We start from the raw sequence: 27,282 nt of genomic DNA, 5'->3' as shown, positions 1-27,282 counted from the left end.
CCCTTTAAGAGTGTTCTCCTAATCTCAGCTCGTTACCTGTATAAAAGACACCTGGGAGCCAGAAATCTTTCTGATTGAGAGGGGGAGAAATACTTATTTCCCTCATTTTAAAATGCAAATCAATTTATAACATTTTTTACATGTGTTTTTCTGGATTTTGTTGTTGTTATTCTGTCTCTCACTGTTCAAATAAACCTACCATTAAAATTATAGACTGATCATGTCTTTGTCAGTGGGCAAACGTACAAAATCAGCAGGGGATCAAATACTTTTTTCCCTCACTGTAAAATGGCCTTTTCAAATACTAAATGCCTTGTTGGAGTACCTAAAAATGTCTCTGACCCCTGCCAGACACACACACCTTTAAGAAGATGGAGTTCCAGCCGGCCGAGGCCAAGAAGTTTTTCAGCACCGTGAGGAAGGAGATGGCTCTGCTGGCCACCTCGCTGCCCGACGGCATCATGGTCAAAACCTTCGAGGACCGCATGGTACGCTCACACACACTTGACAAGAGACCCGTTTGGAAGTGATCCGAATGTAGTCGATTACAGTCAAGTATTCAATTGCATCAGACCACTCTTCAGTGGCTAAAGTGACTCCGGGTTTTGAGCTGCTAGTTTCTCTGCTCTCATTAAACACTTGATTTAAAAGCTCTTCATCTAAGTTTGAGAGCAGAGTGCGGTTGTTTTGAAGATAAGTGATGATAATTCTGATGATAGTGAAAATGAGCTACTCTCGTTGACATTTAAGTGGTTCCCCATTCCCCTCTTCCTCTTCCTCTCTCTTCGTAGGACCTATTCTCGGCCCTGATCAAAGGGCCCACGCGCACCCCTTACGAGGACGGCCTGTTCCTGTTCGACATCCAGCTGCCGAACATTTACCCGTCGGTGCCGCCCCTCTTCCGCTACCTGTCCCAGTGCAGCGGGCGCCTCAACCCCAACCTCTACGACAACGGCAAGGTCTGCGTCAGCCTGCTGGGCACCTGGATCGGCAAGGTAAAAGTAGACCTTTATCCACCCCCAAAAAAGTGTGATACTTAGACCACCCATTACCTTCCCTTTGACTGTTCTTAGACCACCCATAACTGTTCCTTTGACTGTTCTTAGACCACCCATAACTGTTCCTTTTGACTGTTCTCGGAACACCCATAACTGTCCCTTTTGACTGTTCTCAGAACACCCATAACTGTCCCTTTCCCTTTTTTTATATATTGTTTTGAACATTATCTGTTTGTATAAAATGTGCCTCACAGTCTTTCCTGTTTATCAATCCTCAGGGTACAGAGAGGTGGACCAGCAAGTCTAGCCTGCTGCAAGTGCTCATCTCCATCCAAGGTGAGCCTAAACTGACCTCATTAGACCTAGTCTTACACACACACACACAATCTTGGTTTGATTTGATCCTTCACCCCCCCCTCTCATCCTGAATCCTCATTTCCAGTCAGGTTCTGGTCCTTTAGAGACCACACATCCCCCTCCCGTTGTCCTCCCTGCAGAAGAAGCGTATGTTTTATTCATGCTGTTCATTTGCTCATGTCTGCTCCGGCCGCAGTGAGTGCCACACACCATCACGCTCTGACAAGACAGTTGTGGTTAAACTGCCTCACCTTCCTATCAGCAATATTCAGCTCAGGATTTTGGAGACAATTATAGGATTTGTTGCTATCACAAACTAGGCTAATAGGCTTGTACAGGTTATTCCACAAAAGGCTGAATACATTTTAACTGTTATAAAGGGGTTTGTGGTTTTTGAACCTTTACATACACTAGAATAAAGGGTTAATGTGTGAATGTATTTGATTTCTGAGGTATTTGGGTCCTTTGTAACTTAAAGGTCCAATGCAGCTGTTTTTATCTCAATATCAAATCATTCCTGGGTAACATTAAGTACCTTACTGTGATTGTTTTAAATTAAAATGGTCAAAAATAAACAAAAATAGCTTCTTAGCAAAGAGCAGTTTCTCAAGCAATAATTGCTAGGATTGTCTGGAAGTGGTCTGAGTGGGGAGGGGAAAACTAGCTGTTATTGGCAGAGAGGTTTGGAATTCTCTTATTGGTCTGTCTATAAAATAATTTACCGCCTGGTGATGTCACCAGGCAGGACATAACTCTATCCCACCAAAACAGGCTGAAATTTCAGGCGGTCTTTTTAACAGCTCTTACACTAAAAGGCCATTATCATAATTTTCACAGCATTATTCCAACCTCATAGTGTGGAAATACACACTGAGTATACCAACCATTAGGAACACCTTCCTCATATTGCGTTGCACCCCCATATTTGCCCTCAGAACAGCCTCAATTTGTTGGGGCATGGACTCTACAAGGTGTCGAAAGCATTCCACAAGGATGCTAGCCCATGTTGACTCCAATGCTTCCCATAATCGTGTCAAGTTTGCTGGATGTCCTTTGGGTGGTGGACCATTCTTGATACACATGGGAAACTGTTGAGCGTGAAAAACCCAGCAACGTCGCAGTTCTTGACACAAACCTGTACGCATGGCACCTACTACCATACCCTGTTCAAAGGCACTTAAATATTTTGTCTTGCCCATTCGCCCTCTGAATGGCACATACACAACCCATGTCTCAATTGTCTCAGGGCTTAAAGATCCTTCTTTAACCTGTCTCCTCCCCTTCATCTACACTGATTTGAAGTGGATTTAACAAGTGACATCAATAAGGGATCATAGCTTTCACCTGGTCAGTCTGTCATGGAAAGAGCAGGTGTTCTTAATGTTTTGTCTACTCTGTGTACATAAAATGCAGGACAATCACGTTTTTGACTGCACTGGGCCTTTAATGCTTCATTGTGGGTCTTGAAGAATCTAAAGAGTGTGCTGTGTTGTCTCCCCCAGGCCTGATCCTGGTCAACGAGCCCTACTACAACGAGGCAGGTTTCGACAGCGACCGGGGCCTGCAGGAGGGCTATGAGAACAGCCGCTGCTACAACGAGATGGCCCTCATCAAGATGGTGCAGTCCATGACCCAGCTGCTGCAGACACCCATAGAGGTCGGGATACAATTTCATCAGATTTTGTTTTATCTAGAGTCAATCTGTTTTGTGTAGATTTTATATGATTTGATTGTATTTGTGTGAATACACACACAGTAAAAATCCCTCCAAAAAACTGAAGGAGCATTATTGTATACTGATAGTTAATGTACAAATTTGACCTGTAAGTCAGTGCCAAAGACAAATTTCAATTTTCTGAAGATTTAAGAAAACGTTTGTCCGTTATCTTATTAATGGATGAGTTGGTGACAAATGGCAGGTGGTGATGGATGGTTCTAGTTGGATGGTTGCCATTGCGCCGTGGTAGAGTGGTCTGTAAATATTGTACTTATGGGGCGGCAGGTAGCTTAGTGGTTAAGAGCGTTGTGCCAGTAACCGAAAGGTCGCTGGTTCTAATCCCCGAGCCAACTAGGTGAAAAATCTGTCGATGTGCCATTGAGCAAGGCACTTAACCCTAATTGCTCCTGTAAGTCGCTCTGGATAAGAGCGTCTGCTAAATGACTAAAATGTAAATGTATTTGTAAAAATAAAAACACAAAAATAATTAACGTTTTTGTTAACAATTAGTTTTTTATTGCATATGCCTTATGTTTTTGAGCCACGAATTTGCAGATTGACTGATAGGTGAACTCTAATGTTTTTGTTTGAAAAATGCATCTGGATACAGTAGGCTACCAGCTTTTTTGGTTCACCTGGCTGCCAGTTCTTTTGAACATAATTTGAGGAGTCACCTCAAATTCAAGAGGAATGGGAGATGGAGGAATACAGCAGTGCTGATGCAGAGAGCTCGTAGTGAGGACTACTGGCTACTATTCTGAACTTTGTGTGATGAACTTTCTGACGCCCAGATCTGCTGAGGCATCATCCAAGTGGGTGCTACACAGAGTGGAAGAGGAGAAGTCCAGTGGCTATAAGACTCAGGCTGGTTTCCAGACTTGCCCTCTCCATCACCATCTACCATCCTCGGACCAGCTCCCTCCGCTCAAGCCATCAACTGACCCTCCATCTTCGGAGGGAAGACTTGGCCTCTACTGGTTGACCTGTCATGATATCTTGTTTGTTTGTTTTTTGTCTTGAAGCGCTATAGAAGTTGAATAAACTATTATTATTATTATAGGTTTTGATTCAGATCATGGTGAGATTGAGCCATAATCATTATTTTGTCTGTTTCCAAACAGGTGTTCCAGCAGGAGATCCGGCAGCACTTCACCTCCAGTGGCTGGCGCCTTGTGCACCGCCTGGAGGCCTGGCTGGAGCTCCACGAGCTAGCCGAGAGAGGCCCTCCGCCAAGACCATCCCGGGACAGGCCTCCCTCAGTGGGGCCTCTGGACGAGACGCTCCCCTTGGATCTGCTGGCCCACAGCACCCCCAACAAGCCCCAGGGCACCGGGGATGAAGAGCTGGAGGACTCTGCCCTGAGCCTTTCCACCACCGCCGCCTCCCAGCAGGAGCTCAGCCAGAACTTGGACTGCGACGGCGCCGTCTCGGCCAGTGAGGTGGCCGGGGCGAGTGTGGTGGTCTCTGGGTCGGTTAGGGGGGCCTCCTCGGACTCTGCTGGCGGCAGCCAGCCGGCGGTGCGACCAAAGAAGCGCAGGAAGAGCTACCGGAGCTTCCTGCCCGAGCGGAGCGGATACCCGGACATTGGCTTCCCCCTCTTTCCGCTCTCCAAGGGCTTTGTGAAGAGCGTGCGCAGCGTGCTGATGCAGTACCGAGCCGCCCTGGCCGCCGCCTCCATCCCCGACCACATAGAGGACAAGTAAGTGACTAGTGCCTCCCCCAACGCCCTCCTCCTCCTCAATCCTCAGCCCACCCTCCAAGAGCTGCACTGTGCCCCCAATTATCTCCCAAATAGCCCCAGTACCCTCTGATCCCCCTTGCCCAACTGCTGCCCAGTGCCCCTGCCCCTCGGCCATCTATCTAGTGCCCTCTTGCCCCCTCCTCCCCTCCCTCAGACCACTAGAAGCTAACTGGGTGTATGCGCTTTCCTTCAATGTCCAGAGGCCAGATGAGAGTTGGGGGGGTGGGGGAGGAGTGGAAGTGTCTTATGGGGATCTAAACCCCCCCCCCCCCCCCCCCCCCATATCGGACCTTCTGAGCTCTCATGGACAGCTGGACAAGGAGCGGGGGCCTCGACTGGAAGGCAGCGCCACACGTCTGCCCCTCGTGGGCCCTCCTAGGCCCTGACGGACGAGGGAGGGCGGGAGGAAGGAAGGAAGGAGAGATGTAGAGAAGCTGGTTTGATTTAAAAAAGGTGCCATTGACTTGCATCGTCTATAGCTGCTGTAAGGGGTAGTGGAATTACCTGAAGAGAGACATTCTTTGGGAATTGTCACCACAAATTTGATTTCTTAGCACAAATTTAAAATGTTACTCTGCTGGGTCAATTGGATCTAAAATAAAATACAATAATGGAGACTGTTACAGTAGCCATGGCGTCCTGGAATCGGCAGGGTCAAAAAGGGCAACCCGGACAGATTCTCAAAACTGGGATTTCTCTGAACTACGTTTCCCAGTATGCCTGGCTCCTTTGACCCTGAAGGGCACCTTTAGCACTGCTCCTGTGCCCCTTTACCACCCTGCACTCTCCAATCAACGGACAATCTCTGCAGGGTTGGGCACCTTTTGACATGCTGACGTATTGAGTTTCTTTTAAAGTAGATTACTTGTTGTTCGCTTTTTGCCCTGCTCCTCTCGTTCTTTCTCGCTCTAGAGACACACACTAACTATCTGAATGTTATAAACTGCCCACCTACAACCGCTCCACTCTGCTATGTCCTTGCTGGTTTCCTCGCCAATCGCTCACACCAAAAACGTGTCGTTGCAGAAATACTTGAGTGACAAGTTTACATAATAATCACTACTTACTGTTATATAACCTACTAAGCCCTACGGTATATCCCTGAGGAGAGACCTGGCTCTAGAATAGAGGTGTGCAGTTACATGTAAAAATATATGAAGGACAGTGTCTCTAGGTAAGGTCAAATTAGCTCTCTAATATATTTGACTGTAGAAAGTTTCCATTCTAAGACTTGATAACTTTGTCACACTGTACAAACGTTTAGTTATATCACCCATTTCTGTCTTAAGACTCAACTTGACATCTTTTTTTATTCTACAAGGGATCAAGGCTAGGTTGAAAATATACAGTTTAAGACAACGTAATATTTTAATGCGGCAGTGTTAGAAAATAAACACATTCATTGGACCAGCAGCGTTGTTTATTCTACAGGATTAGCATTGAAAATGTGACCAGCAGTCGGGAAATCAAGTTGTGGCTGTAGATAATTAGATTTTTTTTTAAATGATTAGAATGACAGAAACAGTTATGCTATGTGTTTGCTGAGTAGTTAGCTGACATTCACTATGATTATGTTTATTTTCCCCTTTGATGGCAAACTTTCTGTACTGCTAACATTAACTTCCATTCATTTTTCGCTCTGGCGCTGGTCCAATGAATGTTTATTTTCTAACGCTTCGCCATGGAATTATTACGTTGTCTTAACCTTCTCCATCTTCAAGGTAGTGATGTTTTTCCTTCCTTGCAGCTTTCATTGACCTTGAGGCTGGTCGTTCAGAATGGTCCTCCAGAACTATCCCACAATCCTCTTCTTCTGCTCACTCATTGGGCTACTACTAGAGGCGGAGCCACAACAGTGCACATGACGAGTAACAAAACGCTATCCATTCCATCACTACATGAGTTCTATCTCATCTCAACATGTTGCCTTACTTGAATTGTTCTTCTTAATATATTATCAGACCCTATGTACAGAGCTGCTTGTTACCCCCGCCTGACACCCACTACATTCACCCCCATTCCAGTGTTCAGAGGTTGGTCGTCTAACATCAGATCTGGGATCAGTTTTTCCTGGACTTCGGAGGTAGGAAAAATGTATACAACTAATAATAAATAAAACAAAATATCTGATCCCAGATCTGCTTTGAGAATGGCAACTTCAGCCCAGAAGTTGAATGGTGAAGTTACACAGCTTTAGCCATTGTATTCCAATGTTCCTCTCAACTGCTGTTTGTTCAGTGATGGAGATTGATTGAAGTTTGGAGACCGAGATTGGGTGTGGATGCAGAATGTTTTGATAAGATTATACTTGATTTTGTTTTGTTCTTGCCCTTGCCTGGAGCACAATGGCGTGTCACTGTTTGTCCCCAAGATCGGAACACTCTCCCTTTTTAATTTTCCCAGTTTAAAGGGTGAATGAGTTACTTTTGACAACATGGCCCATGGCATAGTCATGCTTGTATTTTGTGATATTACTTTAATATTTCTTTAAATTATTGCTGGTTCGTTTATACTTGCTTGAATTGGGTGAAACATTGTGTTCCATTTATTAACGCAGGGAGCTATTCTCTGTATGGCCACCAGGGGTCAGTGGTTCCTTTCATTGTGTGGTCCAAAGAATGAAAGTAGCCTGGTCCCAGACCTGTATGTGCTTTGACCAACTCCTCTGACTAGTAGTTGATATAAGCACAAACAGATCTAGGATCAAGTGTTAAAAGGAGTAATGTGAAAGAAAGTGCAGAGATTAACGCCACCTGGTTCTTAAATAGCCTGGTCCCAAATCTGTTTGTGTGGTCTTTGACAACTTTGCAAGCATGCACAAACAGATCTGGAACTGGGCTAGTTCTGATGGTGCTTCCTGGGTTATTTGAACAGTCGTTGTTTACATCCATCTGGAATATATTATTATGCTCATGCTTTTTGCCAGATATTATACTGTTGGTCCATTCCCCTTGTGCTTACCTGTGAACTGAAAAACGAGGGAGTTGGCTAATCCTTTTGCTTGAATAAAGATGCTAAATGCTTAGTGTTCATGAGTGTGTGTGTGAGACAGTACAATGTGCCATTGTAAATTAGTTTGAGTGCAAAGCGTGAGACAAACTGATTATTGTGAAGAAGAAAAGGACAGGTGAATGGGATGTTGTTTTTTTTGTTTTTCCCCGCCTTCCACCTTTTTTAAAGTCCAATTCCTGTACCAAGCATGGCAATCAGGCTTCCATTACTTCTCTTCCTCGACTTTCTTCATCTTTTCTCCTTTGCTGCCTGTACAGTAAGCCCTTAAGGACGTTCCTTTGCTCTCCCACTTTAGGCTGCAGTACTTGTAGCGTTGCAGCCTTGGTTGGTTCCCGCAAACCTTCAGTGTTTGCAACCTTAGATATCTCTCTCTCTCATGCCCTTGTTTCTCCACTATTGCAAAAACAGAAAAAATGTGAAGCCAGGTCTCGAAAGAAAACATGGAGGATTTCAAGCACATGAAGTTATGTACTATTTTCTGTGTGTTTCTATTCAGACTTATTCATTACTGCGAGAGATTTCCAGCCAAAGCATGTAACGTGTTGCTTTAAGCCTTGAACGGACACAAGACTTGACTGTACGATGTGAACATTTCCACAGTGGCCTGTATTGGTAAACTAATAAACGTATGATTTTTAGCCTGATCCCTCTGTACAGAAGTCATGATTATACTATAAATACATATTTAACAAACTTGATCTGTAAGTGGTCATGTGAACGCTTGGGACATGTGTATACATTTGCTGAATTCTTTTTTCTTGATTTGTAATTTTTTTTTACAGTTCCTTTCATTGCTTTAAGAGCTGTTTTAAAGTGATGCATTAAACTTTGCAAGCAGTATGGTTACAGGTTGTCGCTTGTGGTGGATTAAAGTTAGTTGTACAACAGTGTTTTGACCTCACTCAAAAGGACAAAACAGCAACTTAATCTTGTTATTCAAAAGAAACAATCAAGTAACATTTTTTGGTTTTCACTTATTTGATTTTTTTAATTCAACATTTGCCAAGTAGAAAAATGGAGCTCTATATTCAACTCATCAAGTAAAGAATATCAATCATCAAGATTTGTAAAAAGAACAGTTACTTTCCCAAATACACCTGAAAAAAAACTGTCAAGACAACAGTCAAACAGCAGCAGTAAGACGTCTTAACATCTAACAAATCAAAGATCTTTGGGATATAGTACCCGACAAAGTTATTTAGCTATACACCTTCAAGTGTCAACAATTGAGTATATTAGGGTCTGTGCCAGATATTTCACAAACTGGGACATTAAGGTTCATCATCCTCATTTTCTGTTCTTAAGCAAGCACTCAATTCAACTGGAAATGGGTTACAGGAGTAGCTCTGTCTCATCATAAATCCAATGAGGAAATGAATAGGACAGGTATCAGGGTTGTATCCAAAGTCTAAGCGTCATGACAGTACAGTACACACCCCTCTTCCCACCATGAAGGGGCGACATGTTCAAGGCACACCAAACATTTTCAGGGGCTCTTTCTCAATCGTCTAAAATATGTCCTCGTTTCTTTCTCTGCATTGCTCTGATCTGAAAGAACTGACCAGGTGAAAGCCTGCCAGCCTAGATGCCAGATGTTTTCATCTGCCAAATACTTTCCAATCAGTGCAAACAAGCAGAGAAAATGAAGAGGGTAATAAATGTTACAATTGAGAAAGCGCCAGGGACTGCATCACCAGAAAGGCAGGCAGACTTTGCATAGGCTATGAGTAGGGCCCAGAGTTTTCTTGTCAAGAGAAGTGGTCAGGAAAAACTGATGGCCCAAGCTAGCTATAAGGAATGGATTTTTTTGGAGCATGTTTCAAGCCCGAGCCAAGCAGAAAACTCCTGTGACAATCAATGGAGTCAGAACAACAATTTATCTCATGGAGAAACTGAAATAAGCGACTGATGTCATGTGCGTCTTTATATTTTCACCTCCATTTTTCCATCATAACTCATTGATTCCCAGCATGCTATGGGGCGCGTTCCTCTGCCCAGGTGTTGCCGACGCCTTCCAGAGCTTACAACTCCTAGACAGCTGACACATAAAAATACCTATGTAGCAATCTGTCAGTCGATAACGTGGCACACAACCATTGGTTGATGCATGCAACGTCTGAGCAGAGGAACGCGACCAAGGTAAGGATTGGAAATGTATGTGCTGCTGCTCTAAAATGGCAATCAGTAGGGGAGGAACGCCAGCAGAGCTCAATCAATTAATCAGTAGGGGTGGAACGCCAGATGAGCTCATGCCCCTGAAAGGGTTAAAAGCGCAGTAAATCATTGTACTTTAAACATCAATGCAAGGCGCTTTCTTCCGCATGTAGCACAGCTCAAATCAAATTTCTTTAAAAATTGAATTTGTCTTCCCCATTATAATTATTTAGTCTGGAATGAGGGCAGGTTTACAACATCAAAGCCACAGTCATTGCACAATATCAAAACATGAAACTAACATTTCTGCATTTTGGGAAAATCTCATGGCCAAACGTGCACTCAGTCATATCAGGGGCACTTTGTGGTTCCAAAGAACAATATGAACATAAACATATTTCTTTCACTGTCAGTCAGAACCTTATGTTAAACATTATGTTCATTCTCCACAGCAGTGTATCTGTGGAGTAGGGGTTATGTGCCAAATTGCACCCTATTCACTACATTGTGCACTACTTTTGACGAGAGCCCTATGGGCCCTGATCAAAATTAGTGCACTTTATAGAGAATAGGGTGCTATTTGGGATGAATCCCACACAATGCTGGTCCCTCATGCAGCATTTAACAAGTCAATACTCTCCCTCATCCCTCCCTCTTTCCCATCCCCCCATCCCCTGACCAATGTGCTGTTTAATCAAGTGTCCCCTCCCCTCCTTTTGTGTTTAAGGCAGAATAATCGCCCTCGTTCCGAGAGTTCAGAATCAGGACCGAAGGCTGTGACAAGCGCGTGAACTCAGGCTAGCTACTGTATTAGCATCACATTAGCCTTTGGTTGCGCTTGTCATCATTTCATAGTTAATCTTCTCTGTGTGTTTAAAGCTTTATGATAAGGACACCTAGGTGATGATGGCTGAGAAGGGGAAGGGGTCTGTACTGTTGGGGTGTCAGCTGTAGCTGCAGGCAGACAAAAGCGACTGGGACTGCTCTGTGGTGCACTGCAGTGTCGAGAAAAGGAGGAGTCGGGATGGATGGATTGGATGGAGGAGAAGGATGGATGGGGGGAGGTGTATGGGGAAAGACTGCAGTCGGAGACCTGATACAGGCACTACAAGTCATCAATCCCTTAACCTGGACCTGTGCTGCATGCCTTCCTCTGCAGGACAGGCCACAGCACAATACGTAAGGGCAGTCTCTCTCACTCTAGGCCATTTAAAGCTAGTGGTTCATGAAAATATGAGGTATAAAACAAGCACATATCAAATTACTTGAAGATATGTCTTTAGTATATTTGTTTGCATGTCAATGTAAGGTGGCTGGTTGATTGAAGAAGTCATGGAAGTATGGTGCGTTTGCAGCTAATCACAACAATACCTAATCCAAAATAAACTCCAATCTTTTCAAATCCAAAACCGGTCATCAAGTTGTCCAGGGTCAGGGTCTAGGCCTTAGCATAAACTATTGGCCCTCGAGATTCAAGCTTCAAGTTAATCAAAAACAATCCTATTGTAATTGAGCATCAATGGTTGAGGGTTGATTTCGGTATCGGCGCAACAGTCCCCTAATTACTTGAGTTCAAATGAGCTGGTTTCTAATAATGTCAATGCTGGCTCCCGGAGATTGTATGTATCTTCCATATTTCCACGTCACAGCGGAAGAGAGCAATGAAGGCATCAATACAACCCTCATTTGTTGCATAAGAAAGAAAATTCAAGTTGTGATGGCAGCTTAGTGATGCCCTCCCATAGACATAAAGCATGCCCAGGGTGTGTGAGGGACAGGGTGGGTGACTGACACTGCTTGAGGTGTTCTCACTGTTGGCCAAGCCCTACATCATATGTCCCCATGGTAAGGACAATGTTTGTATGTGTGGGTGGGTAGGTATGGGGGTGGGGTTTGCAGTGGGGTGAGAATATTCATTTTTATAGAGTTATGCTTATGGAGTAAGACAGCAGAGCTCTTGATCTATCTCTCACCTCAGTTCTAGTAATATATTAAATGTCATAGCTTGCAACAGCCAATTAAAGGTCAGTTGCTTTTAGCTAGTGGGAAGCCATTTTGGGACAGCCTAAATGCAAACTAATGGCAAGAAGGGGAGATTGAAAACATTGGGCTCTGTAGAAATAAAACGTACCCACCCATTGTGGATTTTTTTTGTTTGTTCTAGCCTTGCTACTCCATCATGGCACTTCCAAGACTAAAAAGTCCATTGATCCCACCTACCCTTTAGATGTGAGCATAACATTGTCCAGAACATGCTAATGCTAGTTGTTAGCATCGTCCAGAAAATGCTAACGCTAGTTGTTAGCATCGTCCAGAAAATGCTAAATAATGTTAGCTTCTAGCGTAGCATATCTATTAGCATAAAATGCTAACGCTAGCTATCCATCCAGTGGATCTTGTTTATCATCTAGTGATGAGCCTGGCCATCCCGCCGTGTACCTGGGCCTGGACCGGCCCATACTCCACCACCTCCCCATCCACTGTGATCACCCCTTTGGGCGAGTAGGGCTCCAGCCGCAGCGCCCGCACCCGGGCGTACACCAGGTGGGGGCAGTTGTTGGCAAGGTGGGTGCCCTTCTCCATGGCCAGGAAGAGCCGAAGCAGGGCAGTGCGCGATATGCCTGCTCGGATGTATATCAGGTGGATGAGTCCGTCATCAAGTGTAGAGTCGGGCGCGGCATACAGGTCCTCTGCCAGGTGAGACTGGTACATGGCCAGCATGAGGACAAAGTCCTCCTCGGGCACCACCACCCAGTCGCTGGGCACCGGCTGGTCCAGGGGCACCAGGAGAGAGTCTGGCGGGCCCGTTAGGGTGGCATTAGCGGACATGGGTTCCCTCTTCTTCGCCTTGAAGGCGTTGTTTGAGTTACAGGAGTTGTGGAAGGTGTGGTGGGCTGCGTTCTGGCACGGCGAGTCCTTCGAAGGTCGGCAGAGGAGGGTGGAGGAGCAGAAAGCAGACGATGGCGGTTGGTGTTGAGGTGACACGCTGGTCATCTCCTCCAATGAGACTGGCGATTGCCCATCCTCTTCCGCTTCATCCACCTTGTCAACCGGCAGGTATGACAGACGGCCCTTATACACCCTCAACGATGCCAACCTGACCAACGTCCCCATGGTGAAGCGGGCGGCGCCCACGTGGCGGTACTTCTCGCTCTCCACGTCCACGTCAGCCACGAAGCCCCAGGCCAGCGAGAGGAAGGAGAAGAGGCGCGTAGGGCTGGAGGGACTGGAGCCCAGGTGGACGGATGCCAGGTCCATGCGAGACACCAGGCCCTTACACAGCAGGAAGCCACAGCTGACAAGCAGCTCCTCGCTTGACACCGGCTGGGCCCTGTCAGGGGGGAGGAGAGAGAAAGAGGGGGGAAGAAGGAAGATGATTGGGGGAGAGAGAGGGGGGAGTTAGCGGTATACACGACAGACAACAAAGACAAGCCCAGCTGGGGGCTGGGGGGGTGAGGCGGTAGAGAGGTCATGGGACCACTAGCCCCACATCAACCACCCAGCCTGCTGTCTTTTCTCCTCTACATCACAGCCAATTAGATAATGACGTCTCAATGGAGTTCCATACCACTGGGGTCACGTCCATATGGCAGCGTATCCATATTCAGTTTGTATTCAATATTCAACCTAGTCATTAGGCTCACCATTCTAGCCATTGGGGTGTCTGTTTGGCTTTCTTTTATCACGGTTTATGTACATTGTTTTTATAAACAATAACATCGGACCAGTTGGAGCTATTTTCTTAGTATGTCCTTTTGCATTAGTCACTTTTGCATTAGCCACTGGGGTGTAGTATCTTTTAACGACCAGTAGAGGGGGTACTATCTATAAACTGACCCGTTTTACCATTGCGTCCTATAGCCTACAGCCCAAACAGATCTGGGACCAGCCTATATACATAGGACAACCGGTGATACAGTAAGCCACTGTTGATCAAAAACAGAGCAGATCATATTCTGGATCCCCCTGCAGGGCAGAGAGAACAAAACAGACTCTGGGTCCTTCCTCTCATTGTGTGGCTGGTTGACTGGGGTTTCTGGTGGCGGGCAGAGACGATAGACAGGAGGGCATGCTGGTCGTGCAATTGTGATTCATTGTGTTGATGTTCTATACTGTGTTGGTTAAAGAAAGAGCCAGCAGCATTAGGTTTATTCTCTGTTACTGATTCTGGAGATTTACCCAATACAGTTTGTCAAACGTATGGGCAGTAGTATGCCCTGTGACTGTGTAGACGGTTGTCTATAGTGCATCCTTCTTTTCGGTCTTCCTTGAAGTATATTTCTCACCCAACTGGATAGATTTGTTTTTAATTAATGTTTCCTTGTTCAGTCATTATTCCCTTCCTAATCACTGATCCAACATGGGAAACATCAAAGCAATGCATTACTTGCCACAATCCAATCATGCCAGATTGATTAGTTCAAGGAAGGGGAGGGGGGAAGCATGCATTTTCAAATTACATTGTTGGGACTAACTGCTACATTGGGGTCTTGGTGTGTCACCCACCCAGAGTAGTGGTGTCTAACTGCTACATTGGGGTCTTGGTGCGTCACCAACCAAGAGTAGTGGTGTCTAACTGCTACTAATTAACTGCTACATGGGGGTATTGGTGTGTCACCCACCCAGAGTAGTGGTGTATAGAGGCAGCCAGGGCGTTACCGGAGCCCCCCGGTAGGATGCCCAGTGGGGTCTGGATGGCCTCCTCCCAGTCCTCTCTCTCCATCAGGCCATTCACCACCTGTGGCAACAGATAGAGCAGGGGTCACCCAACAGCCAGAGACTCACCAGATCTAGGGCCACTTTCACAGACCAAGATAAGGCCTGGTCTAAACTAAAGTGCACTTTCAGTGGAAACTCTCCATTTAAAGTGCTGGTGAGTCCACAAATAGGCTTAAAATCGGTGTCTGTGCAACAATAAGCAAGGTCAGGTAGAGCCACGGATCTCAGCAAACTGGGTGAGGTTTAGAAGCTAAATGGATGCCATGTTGGCAGGAATGGATTATTGTATTTTGTACCTCACCTCAAACAGAAGTCCGTCCCCGGACATGATGACTATAGCTTCCCACTGTGACAGGTCAGCCTCTCTCACCAACTCTCTGGCATGGTTCTGCCGCTCTGAAAACATACATGGAAGAAGAGTATGTTTACGTGTGTTTATGTGTGTGCGTGCGTGGCCTCTTTTGTAGTTGTGAGACCTTTAACTTTCCAATCAAGTTGTTGTGAATACAATAGCTGAACAAAACAAAGGGAACATGGAAGGTATGGTAACAGGCTAGCAAACGGTGGCCAGTTGGCTTCTTTAGACTGAGCAGTAGAGGACAACTGATATCCCACCTACAGTACCAGGCTCAGTGGAGGCTGCTGAGGGGAGGACGGCTCATTATAATGTCTGGAACGGAGTCAACTGAATGGCATCAAACACATGGAAACCATGTATTTGATACAATTCTACTAATTCCGCTCCAGCCATTACCACGAGCCCGTCCTCCCCAATTAAGGTGCAACCAACCTCCTGTGACCAGGCTAGCAGCACATGTCTTTAGGGCAGAGAGGACAGTTGATATGCCACCTTAATGAAATGCAGTATCACATTGCAAATTAGATTACAAAGCCAAATTACGGTAGGCACTCCATCAAATTAGACTGGGGCAATCAGCAGATTGTACATTGCAACAGGAGTAGGATTACGTTTCCCCTATGATGCTGATCTAAGGTCAGATTGCGTGTTCCTCCCCTAATATTTAAGGTTGGGTTTAGGTGAGGGTAAGCTTATCCTAGAACTGTACCCATCATTCCACCAGGAGCAGGATTACGTTTCCCCTAGCACTAACCTAAGGTCAGTTTTGTGTTATTTCCCTGTATGGTTAATGTTATGCTTAGGTGAGGGTAAACAGATCATAGATCTGTACTAATGGCTCCTAGAGCTGTAATTCATTTTTTTAATGGGGCAGTAGTCTATCAGTGGAGGCTGTGAGGGGAAGACGGCTCATAATAATGGCCGGAATGGAGCGAATGGAATGGCATCAAATTTGATACCATTCCACCTATTCCGCTCCATCCATTACCACGATCCCGTCCTCCCCAATTAAGGTGCCAACAACCTCCTGTGTGGTCTATATATGGTGAGTGACTGGTACTGCTTCCTGTATCATCATCACCACCATTACTTTTCAATCACACTTTTTATTCCACCACATTTCCCTAACACTCTGCCAGGGTTAATATTAGTATCACACTCTCACCGTGACACGCACAAACGTATTTCCTCTCTCCTCAAAACACACTCTTTATAAAAGGCCAGACCATCTAAGAGCTCTTTGGTTGTAGCCACTCAAGCTTAACAGCATAAGCCACGTTTTTCTTTCTTCCCCAATGAATCTTATTACTACCTCTCTCTTTTTACACAGGCAGCCCAATTCTGATCTTTGTTTCCACTAATTGGTCTTTTGACCAATCACATCAGATCTTTTTCATAGCTGATCTAAATTGGTCAAAAGACAAATGAGTGAAAAAAATATCAGATTTGGGCTGCCTGTGTGAACGCAGCCTAACGCCTTGATCACACCGATATAGTACGCAGCATCATCTGGATATGTGTGCCACAAAAGCTCATCATTCACCTTCTGCTACCATTTCTGTCAAGCGGTCTACAGCCGTCTATGCATACAGTTTGATGCATACGTTCGATAAATCCAACGTATGCACCACACAGAACACACTGCAACTGCCTCGGCAACGCAATGCTGCAAGGCAAACGCAGCGTTCCATTGGAAATGAATGTACTTCTGGTGTACCAAAATGCAATGATGCTGCCGGTGTGATCGAGGCGTAAGTGTCTCTTTGCACAGAGATACTTTATAGCAGTGTTTCCCAACTCCGGTTCTCCAGTACCCCCAACAGTACATATTATTGTTGTGGCCCCCTGACAAGCACACCTGATTCTACTTGTCAACTAATCATCAAGCCCTTGACAAGTTGAATCAGGTATGTTTGTCCTGGGCAACAACTAAAATGTGTACTGTTGAGGGTACTGGAGGACTTGCATCTGAAACCCACTGACACTGACAGCAATACCCAATCTCTATTTTTCCTTTCTGTGTGTGTAGTCTACAATACAGTAGTGTGATTGTTCGCTGTATCGTTTTATGCTGGTCTTGACACAACAGTAGAGAGCATTTCACTCGGCAACATAGGCCTCGAGGGGAGGCATCCGATTACTGAGGCTGCGTCCCAAATGGCACCCTATTCCCTAATGGCACCCTATTCCCTACATAGTGCACAACTTTTGACCAAGGCCTATAGGGCTCTGGTCAAAAGTAGTGCACTATGTAGGGAATGTGGTGCCATTTGAGACGCATACAGACCTTTAATTCATTACCCTCCTGCTGGGCCTGAGAACAGTATACAGGCAGAGAAAATCAATTTCCCTTCATCAGTCTCCTCAGTCTCATTACATTTGCATATGCAGAGGCTGTAAACATAGTGTGTGTATATATAAGCGGTCAGTTTTAAGGCGGAGGGCAACAGAGCTGTAAAATAGGAGAGGTTGGTTGCTAAGTAGGAGGAGATGTTAATATTGATGTGGTTAACACACTCCCTTTACTGTTTATGGGGATAGCTGACAGTAGCCGATAGCAAAAAAGAGGGGAGATACTACTTTAACACACACACACACACACACACACACACACACACACACACACACACATACACATATGCACACACACATACACACAGACTGCTCATGGAGGGAAGTTGGTGCTTTTTATCATTTTATGAGTGTTAAAATATATGAGGTCTGGGACTGGATGCAGTGCAGTACTGTAGTGTAACTTGACTGACCGGCTCAGCCTCTGGGCTGCAAGCAGTCGTTCTTCCTCTTCCCAGCTCTGTGGCTCTGTGGAATGAGACAATCATTACACTGCTCCTTTCTGCTCTACACTGACCCATGGCTGGAGGGGAGGTGTGTGTGTTTGGCCAACAATCCTGTCCTGTTCTCTTCAGTGTGTGTGTGTGTGCACGTGTGTTTGGACAACTATCCTGTTCTCTACAGTGTGTGTGTGTGTGTGTGTGTGTGTGTATGTGTGTATGTGTGTGTGTGTGTGTGTGTGTGGACAACTATCCTGTTCTCTACAGTGTGTATGTGTGTGTGTGTGTGTGGACAACTATCCTGTTCTCTACAGTGTGTGTGTGGCCGTGCACGTGTCTTTCATGGTTGGTCTCAGAGCAGCCATTGTTGTCCCTCTAAAGAAGCTATAATTCAGACTCTGGGATTCCAAAAAAAAGAAAGAGTGTGAGGCTTAACCTCCAATACCACCAATATACCATCACTTTACTTCACTCTTCTTTCTCTGTCCCTCTCCTCCCAGCCACACTCTCACTGACCCTGCCTCCCACAAAAGGAGGTTCCAAACCCATCTCACACTAGGGTATAAACGATGCTGGGCTGAGTGAAGTAAGGACACAGACATGACATTTAAAAAAGGGACCATTCAATGGTCTAGGTCCGACTGCACCAGGGCTCCATAATGCACACTGACAGAAATAGCAGGGATCCTTTTCTTTGCCGTGTGTGTGTGCGCATGTGTGCGTGGGTGACTACCTGTTCACAAAGGCTGCACTGAGTGTGTGTCTAACGGGAGACTCTGGGTCAACAGCTGGAGCAGAAGTGGCAGTGGTGTGTATAGATAAGTCAACCCGGTTGGGAGCTGGAGGACACGCTGTGGCAGCTTAGTCAGCACCCAGGGACAGGGACAGGGACAGCCTGAGGGATGTAGAACCACTAGAACCACCGCACGCTCTCCCCCCCTGAGGACCAGCCATAGAGAACAAGCCACAGGACCACAGGCTACAGTGAGGGAAAAAAGTATTTGATCCCCTGCTGATTTTGTACGTTTGCCCACTGACAAAGACATGATCAGTCTATAATTTTAAATGGTAGGTTTATTTGAACAATGAGAGACAGAATAACATCAACAAAATCCTGAAAAACGCATGTCAAAAATGTTATAAATTGATTTGCATTTTAATGAGGGAAATAAGTATTTGACCCCTCTGCAAAACATGACTTAGTACTTGGTGGCAAAACCCTTGTTAGCAATCACAGAGGTCAGATGTTTCTTGTAGTTGGCCACCAGGTTTGCACACATCTCAGGAGGGATTTTGTCCCACTCCTCTTTGCAGATCTTCTCCAAGTCATTAAGGTTTCGAGGCTGACGTTTGGCAACTCGAACCTTCAGCTCCCTCCACAGATTTTCTATGGGATTAAGGTCTGGAGACTGGCTAGGCAACTCCAGGACCTTAATGTGCTTCTTCTTGAGCGACTCCTTTGTTGCCTTGGCCGTGTGTTTTGGGTCATTGTCATGCTGGAATACCCATCCACGACCCATTTTCAATGCCCTGGCTGAGGGAAGGAGGTTCTCACCCAAGATTTGAAGGTACATGGCCCCGTCCATCGTCCCTTTGATGCGGTGAAGTTGTCCTGTCCCCTTAGCAGAAAAACACCCCCAAAGCATAATGTTTCCACCTCCATGTTTGACGGTGGGGATGGTGTTCTTGGGTCGTCACCTCCAAACACGGCGAGTTGAGTTGATGCCAAAGAGCTCGATTTTGGTCTCATCTGACCACAACACTTTCAGCCAGTTCTCCTCTGAATCATTCAGATGTTCATTGGCATACTTCAGACGGGCCTGTATATGTGCTTTCTTGAGCAGGGAGACATTGCGGGCGCTGCATGATTTCAGTCCTTCACGGCGTAGTGTGTTACCAATTGTTTTCTTGGTGACTATGGTCCCAGCTGCCTTGAGATCATTGACAAGATCCTCCCGTGTAGTTCTGGGCTGATTCCTCACCGTTCTCATGATCATTGCAACTCCACAAGGTGAGATCTTGCATGGAGCACCAGGCCGAAGGAAATTTTGTGTTTCTTCCATTTGCGAATAATCGCACCAACTGTTGTCACCTTCTCACCAAGCTGCTTGGCGATGGTCTTGTAGCCCATTCCAGCCTTGTGTAATTCTACAATCTTGTCCCTGACATCCTTGGAGAGCTTTTTGGTTTTTTTGCCATGGTGGAGAGTTTGGAATCTGATTGATTGATTGCTTCTGTGGAGAGGTGTCTTTTATACAGGTAACAAGCTGAGATTAGGAGCACTCCCTTTAAGAGTGTGCTCCTAATCTCAGCTCGTTACCTGTATAAAAGACACCTGGGAGCCAGAAATCTTTCTGATTGAGAGGGGGTCAAATACTTATTTCCCTCATTAAAATGCAAATCAATTTATAAAATTTTTGACATTTTTTTGTTGTTATTCTGTCTCTCAATGTTCAAATAAACCTACCATTAAAATTATAGACTGATCATTTCTTTGTCAGTGGGCAAACGTACAAAATCAGCAGGGGATCAAATACTTTTTTCCCCTCACTGTATATAACTCACTGTACTGTTCTAAACCAACCAGTGCTAGGTTACAACTGCACTGGAAAGATAACATCCTGCAACAGATTCTCCTAGGTCTCAAATGGACTCTCAATAGTCAACAGTGGCTATTTCTACTATCTAGTTTCCTCCATCTGAATTGAGAACGGACCACAGGCTATAATATAGACATTTACTGTTCTGTTCCAAAACCACCACAGCTAACACATATGCTAGATGGGTCACAACTGCACTGATCTCACTGGAAAGACTATATGTCTCTGGGAAGATAAGATAACAGAATAACATCCTGCCACAGACACTTTCCTTCTGTTAGGGTGTCCCTCAATAAGGTAGCTTCCTTTCCTTGTATACTTTCCTTCTTCGTTTGAACTGACAAAGAGAAGGCGTCCTCCTACCATAGATCCTTTTCATTTTGCTTTGGTACGTGTCAATAGTCTACAGTGGCTTCCTCTCTTTTTCTCCTTGCTTCATCTGCACTGATTGACACTAACAAGACTAGAGGAGACAACTTTAGACAATTGAGATGCTTCCTTAGTCTCCTGTCTTTCTGACTCTTATTTTCAGGACAAAATGTGAAAAATATGGATAGAAACACAGCTAAAAGAAGGACTTTTGGAAGTTCTCTTATCTCTGACAAGGCCACTGAAATGGAGTTAGAATTGATATTGAATGAGGGAAGACAGGAGAAGCGTGCTGTCATTCATTTAATCGTGCCTGACAGGCTTTTCTCAGCCTAGAGAGGGTAGAGCAAGAGGGAGCTGAGGGGGAGAGCGAGGGAAAGATGGAGAGAGAGAGAAAGAGATCCTCTGAGACCCTTGTGCCAAGCCTCCTCCATGCCCAGTTAACCAGTCTCTCTCTGGGCTGTGGACTCATCCTTCCCCTCCCTCTGGCACCGCCACACAGCCAGGGCTCCAATAATGGGCCTGTCCTCTCTCATTAGAGTCCCTTGCTAACCGTCCGATAGGCTAGCACAGCTCTGGCCCTGCCTCAGTCTCACTGGATTAGCACCGAGAGACACTGATATTTTCTTTTCACATTGACCTTTTCAGCATGGTTGAATCTATCCACACATTGTTCTCAGGATTAATTTCCCATCAAGTGTGTCCCCAAAGTCTGGGGTAGTTCTAAACTCTTTTTTCTATTTTCCAATTTTAACATATTCAGCCCTTCAGAATGTGTTCAGAAGATTGCTCTCTCAGTTTTGGGAAAGGGATTCATTTTCTTGACTGCTCTCTGACACTGCAGTGATTTAAGAACAGAGAGAGGGAGAGAAACTCAATAGACTGAAAGGAGGGCTGAAATTTAGGGCTTCAAAAGCTACATCTGGGTCGTATTCATTTTTATTTATTTATTTTTATTTTACCTTTATTTAACTAGGCAATTCAGTTAAGAACAAATTCTTATTTACAATGACGGCCTACACCGGCCAAACCTGGACGACGCTGGGCCAATTGTGCGCCGCCCTATGGGACTCCCAATCACGGCCGGTTGTGATACAGCCTGGAATCGAACCAGGGGGTCTGTAGTGACACCTCAAACACTGAGATACAGTGCCTTAGACCGCTGCACCACTCGGGAGCCCAAACGATAGAAAATGTACTAAAACATGGTTGGGACTGCCTAAACTTGTCCAACAAAAAACATGTTTTCCTTTTCAGTTGCAAAGTATTTTGCTACAGTGTGCCCTAATGGATATGACCCATCTGATGATCTTTGAACCAGAAGCCCAGTGCAAAACCAGGACATTATCATTAAAATGTCCCCAGACTGTAGCAGCACACATTATGACGATTATCCCATCAATGTGGCTTATAAATTACATCAAATCACACACACACACACAGATTATTAGCCCATCAATAGGGCATAACATCACGTTGAACCAGATTTACAGAGGTTTGTGTATAAACATAACATATTACATAATGGATCTACATGCATACATATGTGCCAGCAGCACTTGATCAGAGTAATGACTGCCAGCTAGTGCTGAAAACAGCCAGAGGATTTATAAATGGGGAGGGAGAGGGGGGAGAAAGAGGGAGGGTCAGCTTGAGAGAGACGGGCATTAGCTGCTTTGTGGATCATTGCCAATTGGAGTGGAGGGACACAGAATAATGATTTCTGTTTTGTTTGTCCAGTCGCCAAGAGGCTGAGTGTTGTACCTGAATGCGTGTGTGGGTGCGAGCGCGCGTGTGCGTTCATGCATGCATGTTGTCTGTACAGTACCAGTCAAAAGTTTGGACACCTACTCATTCAAGGGTTTTTCTTTATTTTTTACATTGTAGAATAATAGTGAAGACATCACAACTATGAAATACCACATATGGAATCATATAGTAACCAAAAAAAGTGTTAAACAAATCAAAATCTATTTTATATTTGAGATTCTTCAAAGTAGCCACCCTTTGCCTTGATGACAGCTTTGCACACTCTTGGCATTCTATCAACCAGCTTCACCTGGAATGCTTTTCCAACAGTCTTTAAGGAGTTCCCACATATACTGAGCACTTGTTGGCTGCTTTTCCTTCACTCTGCCGTCCGACTCATCCCAAACCATCTCAATTGGGTTGAGGTCGGGGGATTGTACAGGCCAGGTCATCTGATGCAGCACTCCATCACTCTCCTTCTTGGTAAAATAGCCCTTACACAGCCTGGAGGTGTGTTGGGTCATTGTCCTGTTGAAAAACAAATGATAGTCCCACTAAGCCCAGACCAGATGGGATGGCGTATCACTGCAGAATGCTGTGGTAGCCATGCTGGTTAAGTGTGCCTTGAATTCTAAATAAATCACAGACAGTGTCACCAGCAAAGCACCCCCACACCATAACACCTCCTCCATGCTTTATGGTGGGAACTACACATGCAGAGATCATCCATTCACCCACACCGCGTCTCACAAAGACACAGCAGTTTGAACCAAAAATCTCAAATTTGGACTCCAGACCAAAGGACAAATTTCCACCAGTCTAATGTCCATTGCTTGTGTTTCTTGGCCCAAGCAGGTCTCTTCTTCTTGTTGGTGTCCTTTAGTAGTGGTTTCTTTGCAGCAATTCGACCATGAAGGCCTGATTCACACAGTCCCCTCTGAACGGTCTTCCATTCCTGTGGCGGTCCTCATGGGAGTCAGTTTCATCATAGTGCTTGACGGTTTTTGCGACTGCACTTGAAGAAACTTTCAAAGTTCTTGACATTTTCAGTATTGACTGACCTTCATGTCTTAAAGTAATGATGGACTGTCATTTCTCTTTGCCTATTTGAGCTGTTCTTGCCATAATATGGACTTGGTCTTTTAGCAAATAGGGCTATCTTCTGTATACCTCCCCTACCTTGTCACAATACAACTGATTGGCTCAAACGCATTAAGAAGGAAAGAAATTCCACAAATTAACTTTTAAGAAGGCACACCTGTTAATTGAAATGCATTCCAGGTGACTATCTCATGAAACTGGTTGAGAGAATGCCAAGAGTGTTCAAAGCTGTCATCAAGGCAAAGGGTGGCTATTTGAAGAATCTCAAATATAAAATATATTTTGATTTGTTTAACACTTTCTTGGTTACTACATGATTCCATGTGTTATTTCACTATTATTCTACAATGTAAAAAATAGTAAAAATAAAGAAAAACTGTTGAATGAGTAGGTGTGTCCTAACTTTTGACTGGTAGTGTACATACAGTACGCTAAACTCACCTGTGATGACCAGTGTGTGTGGGACCCCGGCCTCGTTGAGCATACGTTGGACGTGTCCGGTGAAGAGGCTGAGGGCCTGGCCCTTCCCACTGTGGGGGTTCACCAGTAGCATGACACTGCAGGGACGGTACACCTCACTGTACAGCACACCTAGAACAGAGAGATGCATGGACAGGGGTTATGAGAGATCTTGAACCTGCAATTTTTGTTGACCTTGGCAGAAATTCCCATAACCACAGAATCCCATTCAAAGACAATTATAATGGGAAAATATAAAATCACTAAAGTTCATATTCAGTTTAGAGTGTTTAACACAATGTTTAGCATATTTATATAATTTTTCCTTTCTGTAACATACATGATTTCCAGTGTTCTACTCAATGTGCGGGTAGATGGTCACTAGACTTAATACTGAATGTTATGGATTATTCTCATATCTGTTGATAGTGATTGACGCCAGACTGGAAGTAGATCGAAGACACACTGCTGTGTGATTCTGTAGCAGCTGACAGTCATTTCCTTTTGGGTTTTACTTCCTACAAGCCTCTCGGGCTGGTGTTTACAGAACAGTTGGTGCTGTCTGATTAAGACATAAAGGGCCTGTCTCCAAGAGGCCAGTTAGACATTTTCTCTGCTTCCGTGTTGGGTGTTGTCTCAATGTTGCAACTTGTAATAAACCTGATAGATTTTTTTATTGACTCAATCTGTTACTGCTCTTCTCTTTTGTTCACCTGCAAATTCCTATTACAACAATAGGCAATGGAGGGAGAAGCTTGACGTTACTATTATTAAGGCCAGGAGTTTTTCCTGACCATGTTCCATGACCAGGCCCTATAACTAGGGACCAGAATTTTCCCTGTTCAGGTCACATTGGTGGTCAGAAAAAACTCCCATCCCTTATGTGTACTATTAATCCTCAGAATATACTGATTAGACAAACACTCAGAACTATAATTCAGGGCTTCTTTGCCAATTTTCTGCATCAGTCCGCTCTAGCTAAACCATTCCAGGAAATTAAATTATTTTAGTCACGGATGGGAAAGCAAGGTAAACAAGTTTGACAGATGATGAACGATTTGAATGACTTGCTATGGATGGAGCACAAGGCCAGTGTTTTGGATTCTCCCTGGATGAGGTCATCCACCAACATCAAACCTAAATTGGCAGGATGTGTTTTTCTAGACGACCCCACGTCTACTGGAGCAACTGTCAACATATATCGCAGACTACACCAATACAAGTTAGGAAACACCACCTATCAGAGTTACAGTATCTGTACTACTGTAAACAGTGTATTGCAGACTAGGAGTGTGTTCCAAATGGCACCCTATTCCCTTTATAGTGCACCACCTTTGAGTAGTGCGCTACAAAGGGAATAGGGTGCCATTAGGGACGCAGCCTCTGACAACACAGGTTAGGTTATGAAACACCACCTATTAGTACTGTAGATCTGTGGTATCGGTGGAGTTCGGTCACGGGGCTTTGACATAGTTAGCGTAACAGGGCATAAGATGGAATGGGGTGTGTCTACTGTAGGTGCCTTGTCAAAAAGGCAGTTAAAGTGACATCTTGTTTTCTTGAAGTGTTTGATAACACATGGCCTCAGTTAACATGGCCTTTTGTACCTAGATAGCCTTCCTACTTTGCTTGACGTATACTGAACAAAAATATCAACTCAACATGTAAAGTGTTGGTCCCGTGTTGTTTCGTGTGCTGAAATATAAAGATCCCAGAAATGTTCTGTACGCACAAAAAGCTTATTTCTCTCCAATTTTGTGCACACATTTGTTTACATCCCTGTTACTGAGCATTTCTCCTTTGCCAAGATAATCCATCCACCTGACAGGAGTGGCATATCAAGAAGCTGATTAAACAGCATGATCATTACACTGGTGCACCTTGTGCTGGGGACAATATAAGGCCACTCTAAAAATATCAATTTCTCTACCATAAGCTGCCTCCAACGTCGTTTTAGAGAATTTGGCAGTACGTCTAACCGGCCTCACAACCAACCGGCCTCACAACCGCAGACCATGTGTAACCATGCCAGCCCAGGACCTCCACATCCGGCTTCTTCACCTGCGGGATCGTCTGAGACCAGCTACCCGGACAGCTGATTAAACTATGGAGTATTTCTGTCTGTAATAAAGCCCTTTTGTGGGGAAAAACTCATTTTGATTGGCTGGGCTTAGCTCCCCACTACGCCCCTGCCCAGTCATGTGAAATCCATAGATTAGGGCCTACTGAATTTATTTAAATTGACTGATTTCCTTATATGAACTGTAACTCAGTAGAATCGTTGAAATTGTTTCATGTTGCGTCTATATTTTTGTTCAGTAGAGATAAAAGCTTTGTAGCGGCCCCAAATACACTTCCATCTAACAAACCACACCCTCTGTCACGATCGTCGGGAACAGAGGACCAAGGCGCAGCGTTGAAGGCGAACATACCTTTTATTTAATGATTACACTAACAAATCAACAAACGATAACGTGACGTCCTCGGTCTAACACAAACCACACTGGAACAAGATCCCACACCATACTGTGGGAAACAGGCTGACTAAGTATGGTTCCCAATCAGAGACAACAAGCAACAGCTGATTCATGTTGCCTCTGATTGAGAACCACACCGGCCAACATAGAAACACAATACTAGAATGAACACAAATGAAAATTCACACCCTGGCTCAACATACTAGAGTCCCCAGAGCCAGGGCGTGACAGTACCCCCCCCCCCCAAAGGCACGGACTCCGGCCGCGCCAACCAAACACCACAGGGGAGGGACCGGGTGGGCACTCCGCCTTGGCGGCGGATCCGGTTCCGGGCCTGATCCCCACTCCCTCTCCAACCCCCCAAAGTACCCCTGGTCCGGTCTGGCCCCGCTGGCCGGAGCTGGACTGCACACTGGTGGAGCGGATTGCTCTAGCTCCGGCGTGAAGCAGCTGACCGGTGCCGGATCAGGCACCGGTGGAACAGGCACGGGCCGTGCCGGACTGACGACGCACACCACTGGCTTGGTGTGGGGAGCAGGAACGGGCCGGACCAGGCTGGCGACGCGCACCATTGGCCTGGTGCGGGGAGCAGGAACAGGCCGGACCGGGCTGGCGACGCGCACCATAGGCTTGGTGCGGGGAGCAGGAACAGGCCGGGCCGTGCTGGCGACGCGCACCA

The 27,282-nt window shown here is 45.3% G+C and overlaps 2 protein-coding genes across 2 annotated transcripts in view; one reads left to right on the top strand and one right to left on the bottom strand.

The window, feature by feature from the left end:
* The window catches only part of LOC311130911 ((E3-independent) E2 ubiquitin-conjugating enzyme UBE2O-like), a 41,024-nt gene extending 36,022 nt beyond the window's left edge, over window positions 1–5,002 (top strand). Inside the window, exons 16-20 of the mRNA XM_084163723.1 lie at window positions 352–488; window positions 792–995; window positions 1,277–1,334; window positions 2,858–3,012; window positions 4,194–5,002. Coding sequence (XP_084019849.1) covers window positions 352–488; window positions 792–995; window positions 1,277–1,334; window positions 2,858–3,012; window positions 4,194–4,775 — 1,136 coding nt within the window. The 3' untranslated portion in view covers window positions 4,776–5,002. The remainder of the gene's footprint in view (window positions 1–351; window positions 489–791; window positions 996–1,276; window positions 1,335–2,857; window positions 3,013–4,193) is intronic.
* A 7,380-nt stretch (window positions 5,003–12,382) lies between these two features.
* LOC311130753 (sphingosine kinase 1-like) overlaps window positions 12,383–27,282 on the bottom strand; it is a gene marked incomplete at both ends in the record, with an annotated part of 30,825 nt that continues 15,925 nt past the window's right edge. The window contains 4 exons of the mRNA XM_084163547.1: window positions 12,383–13,310; window positions 14,602–14,717; window positions 15,000–15,094; window positions 24,109–24,258. Of these exons, the coding sequence (XP_084019673.1) occupies window positions 12,383–13,310; window positions 14,602–14,717; window positions 15,000–15,094; window positions 24,109–24,258 (1,289 nt within the window). The remainder of the gene's footprint in view (window positions 13,311–14,601; window positions 14,718–14,999; window positions 15,095–24,108; window positions 24,259–27,282) is intronic.

The sequence above is a fragment of the Coregonus lavaretus genome, assembly GCF_964263955.1.
Source record: "Coregonus lavaretus genome assembly, chromosome: 6".
Lineage (NCBI taxonomy): Eukaryota > Metazoa > Chordata > Actinopteri > Salmoniformes > Salmonidae > Coregonus > Coregonus lavaretus.
The sequence above is the reverse complement of the archived record's forward strand: the minus strand, read 5'-3'. Positions and strand labels throughout refer to the sequence as shown.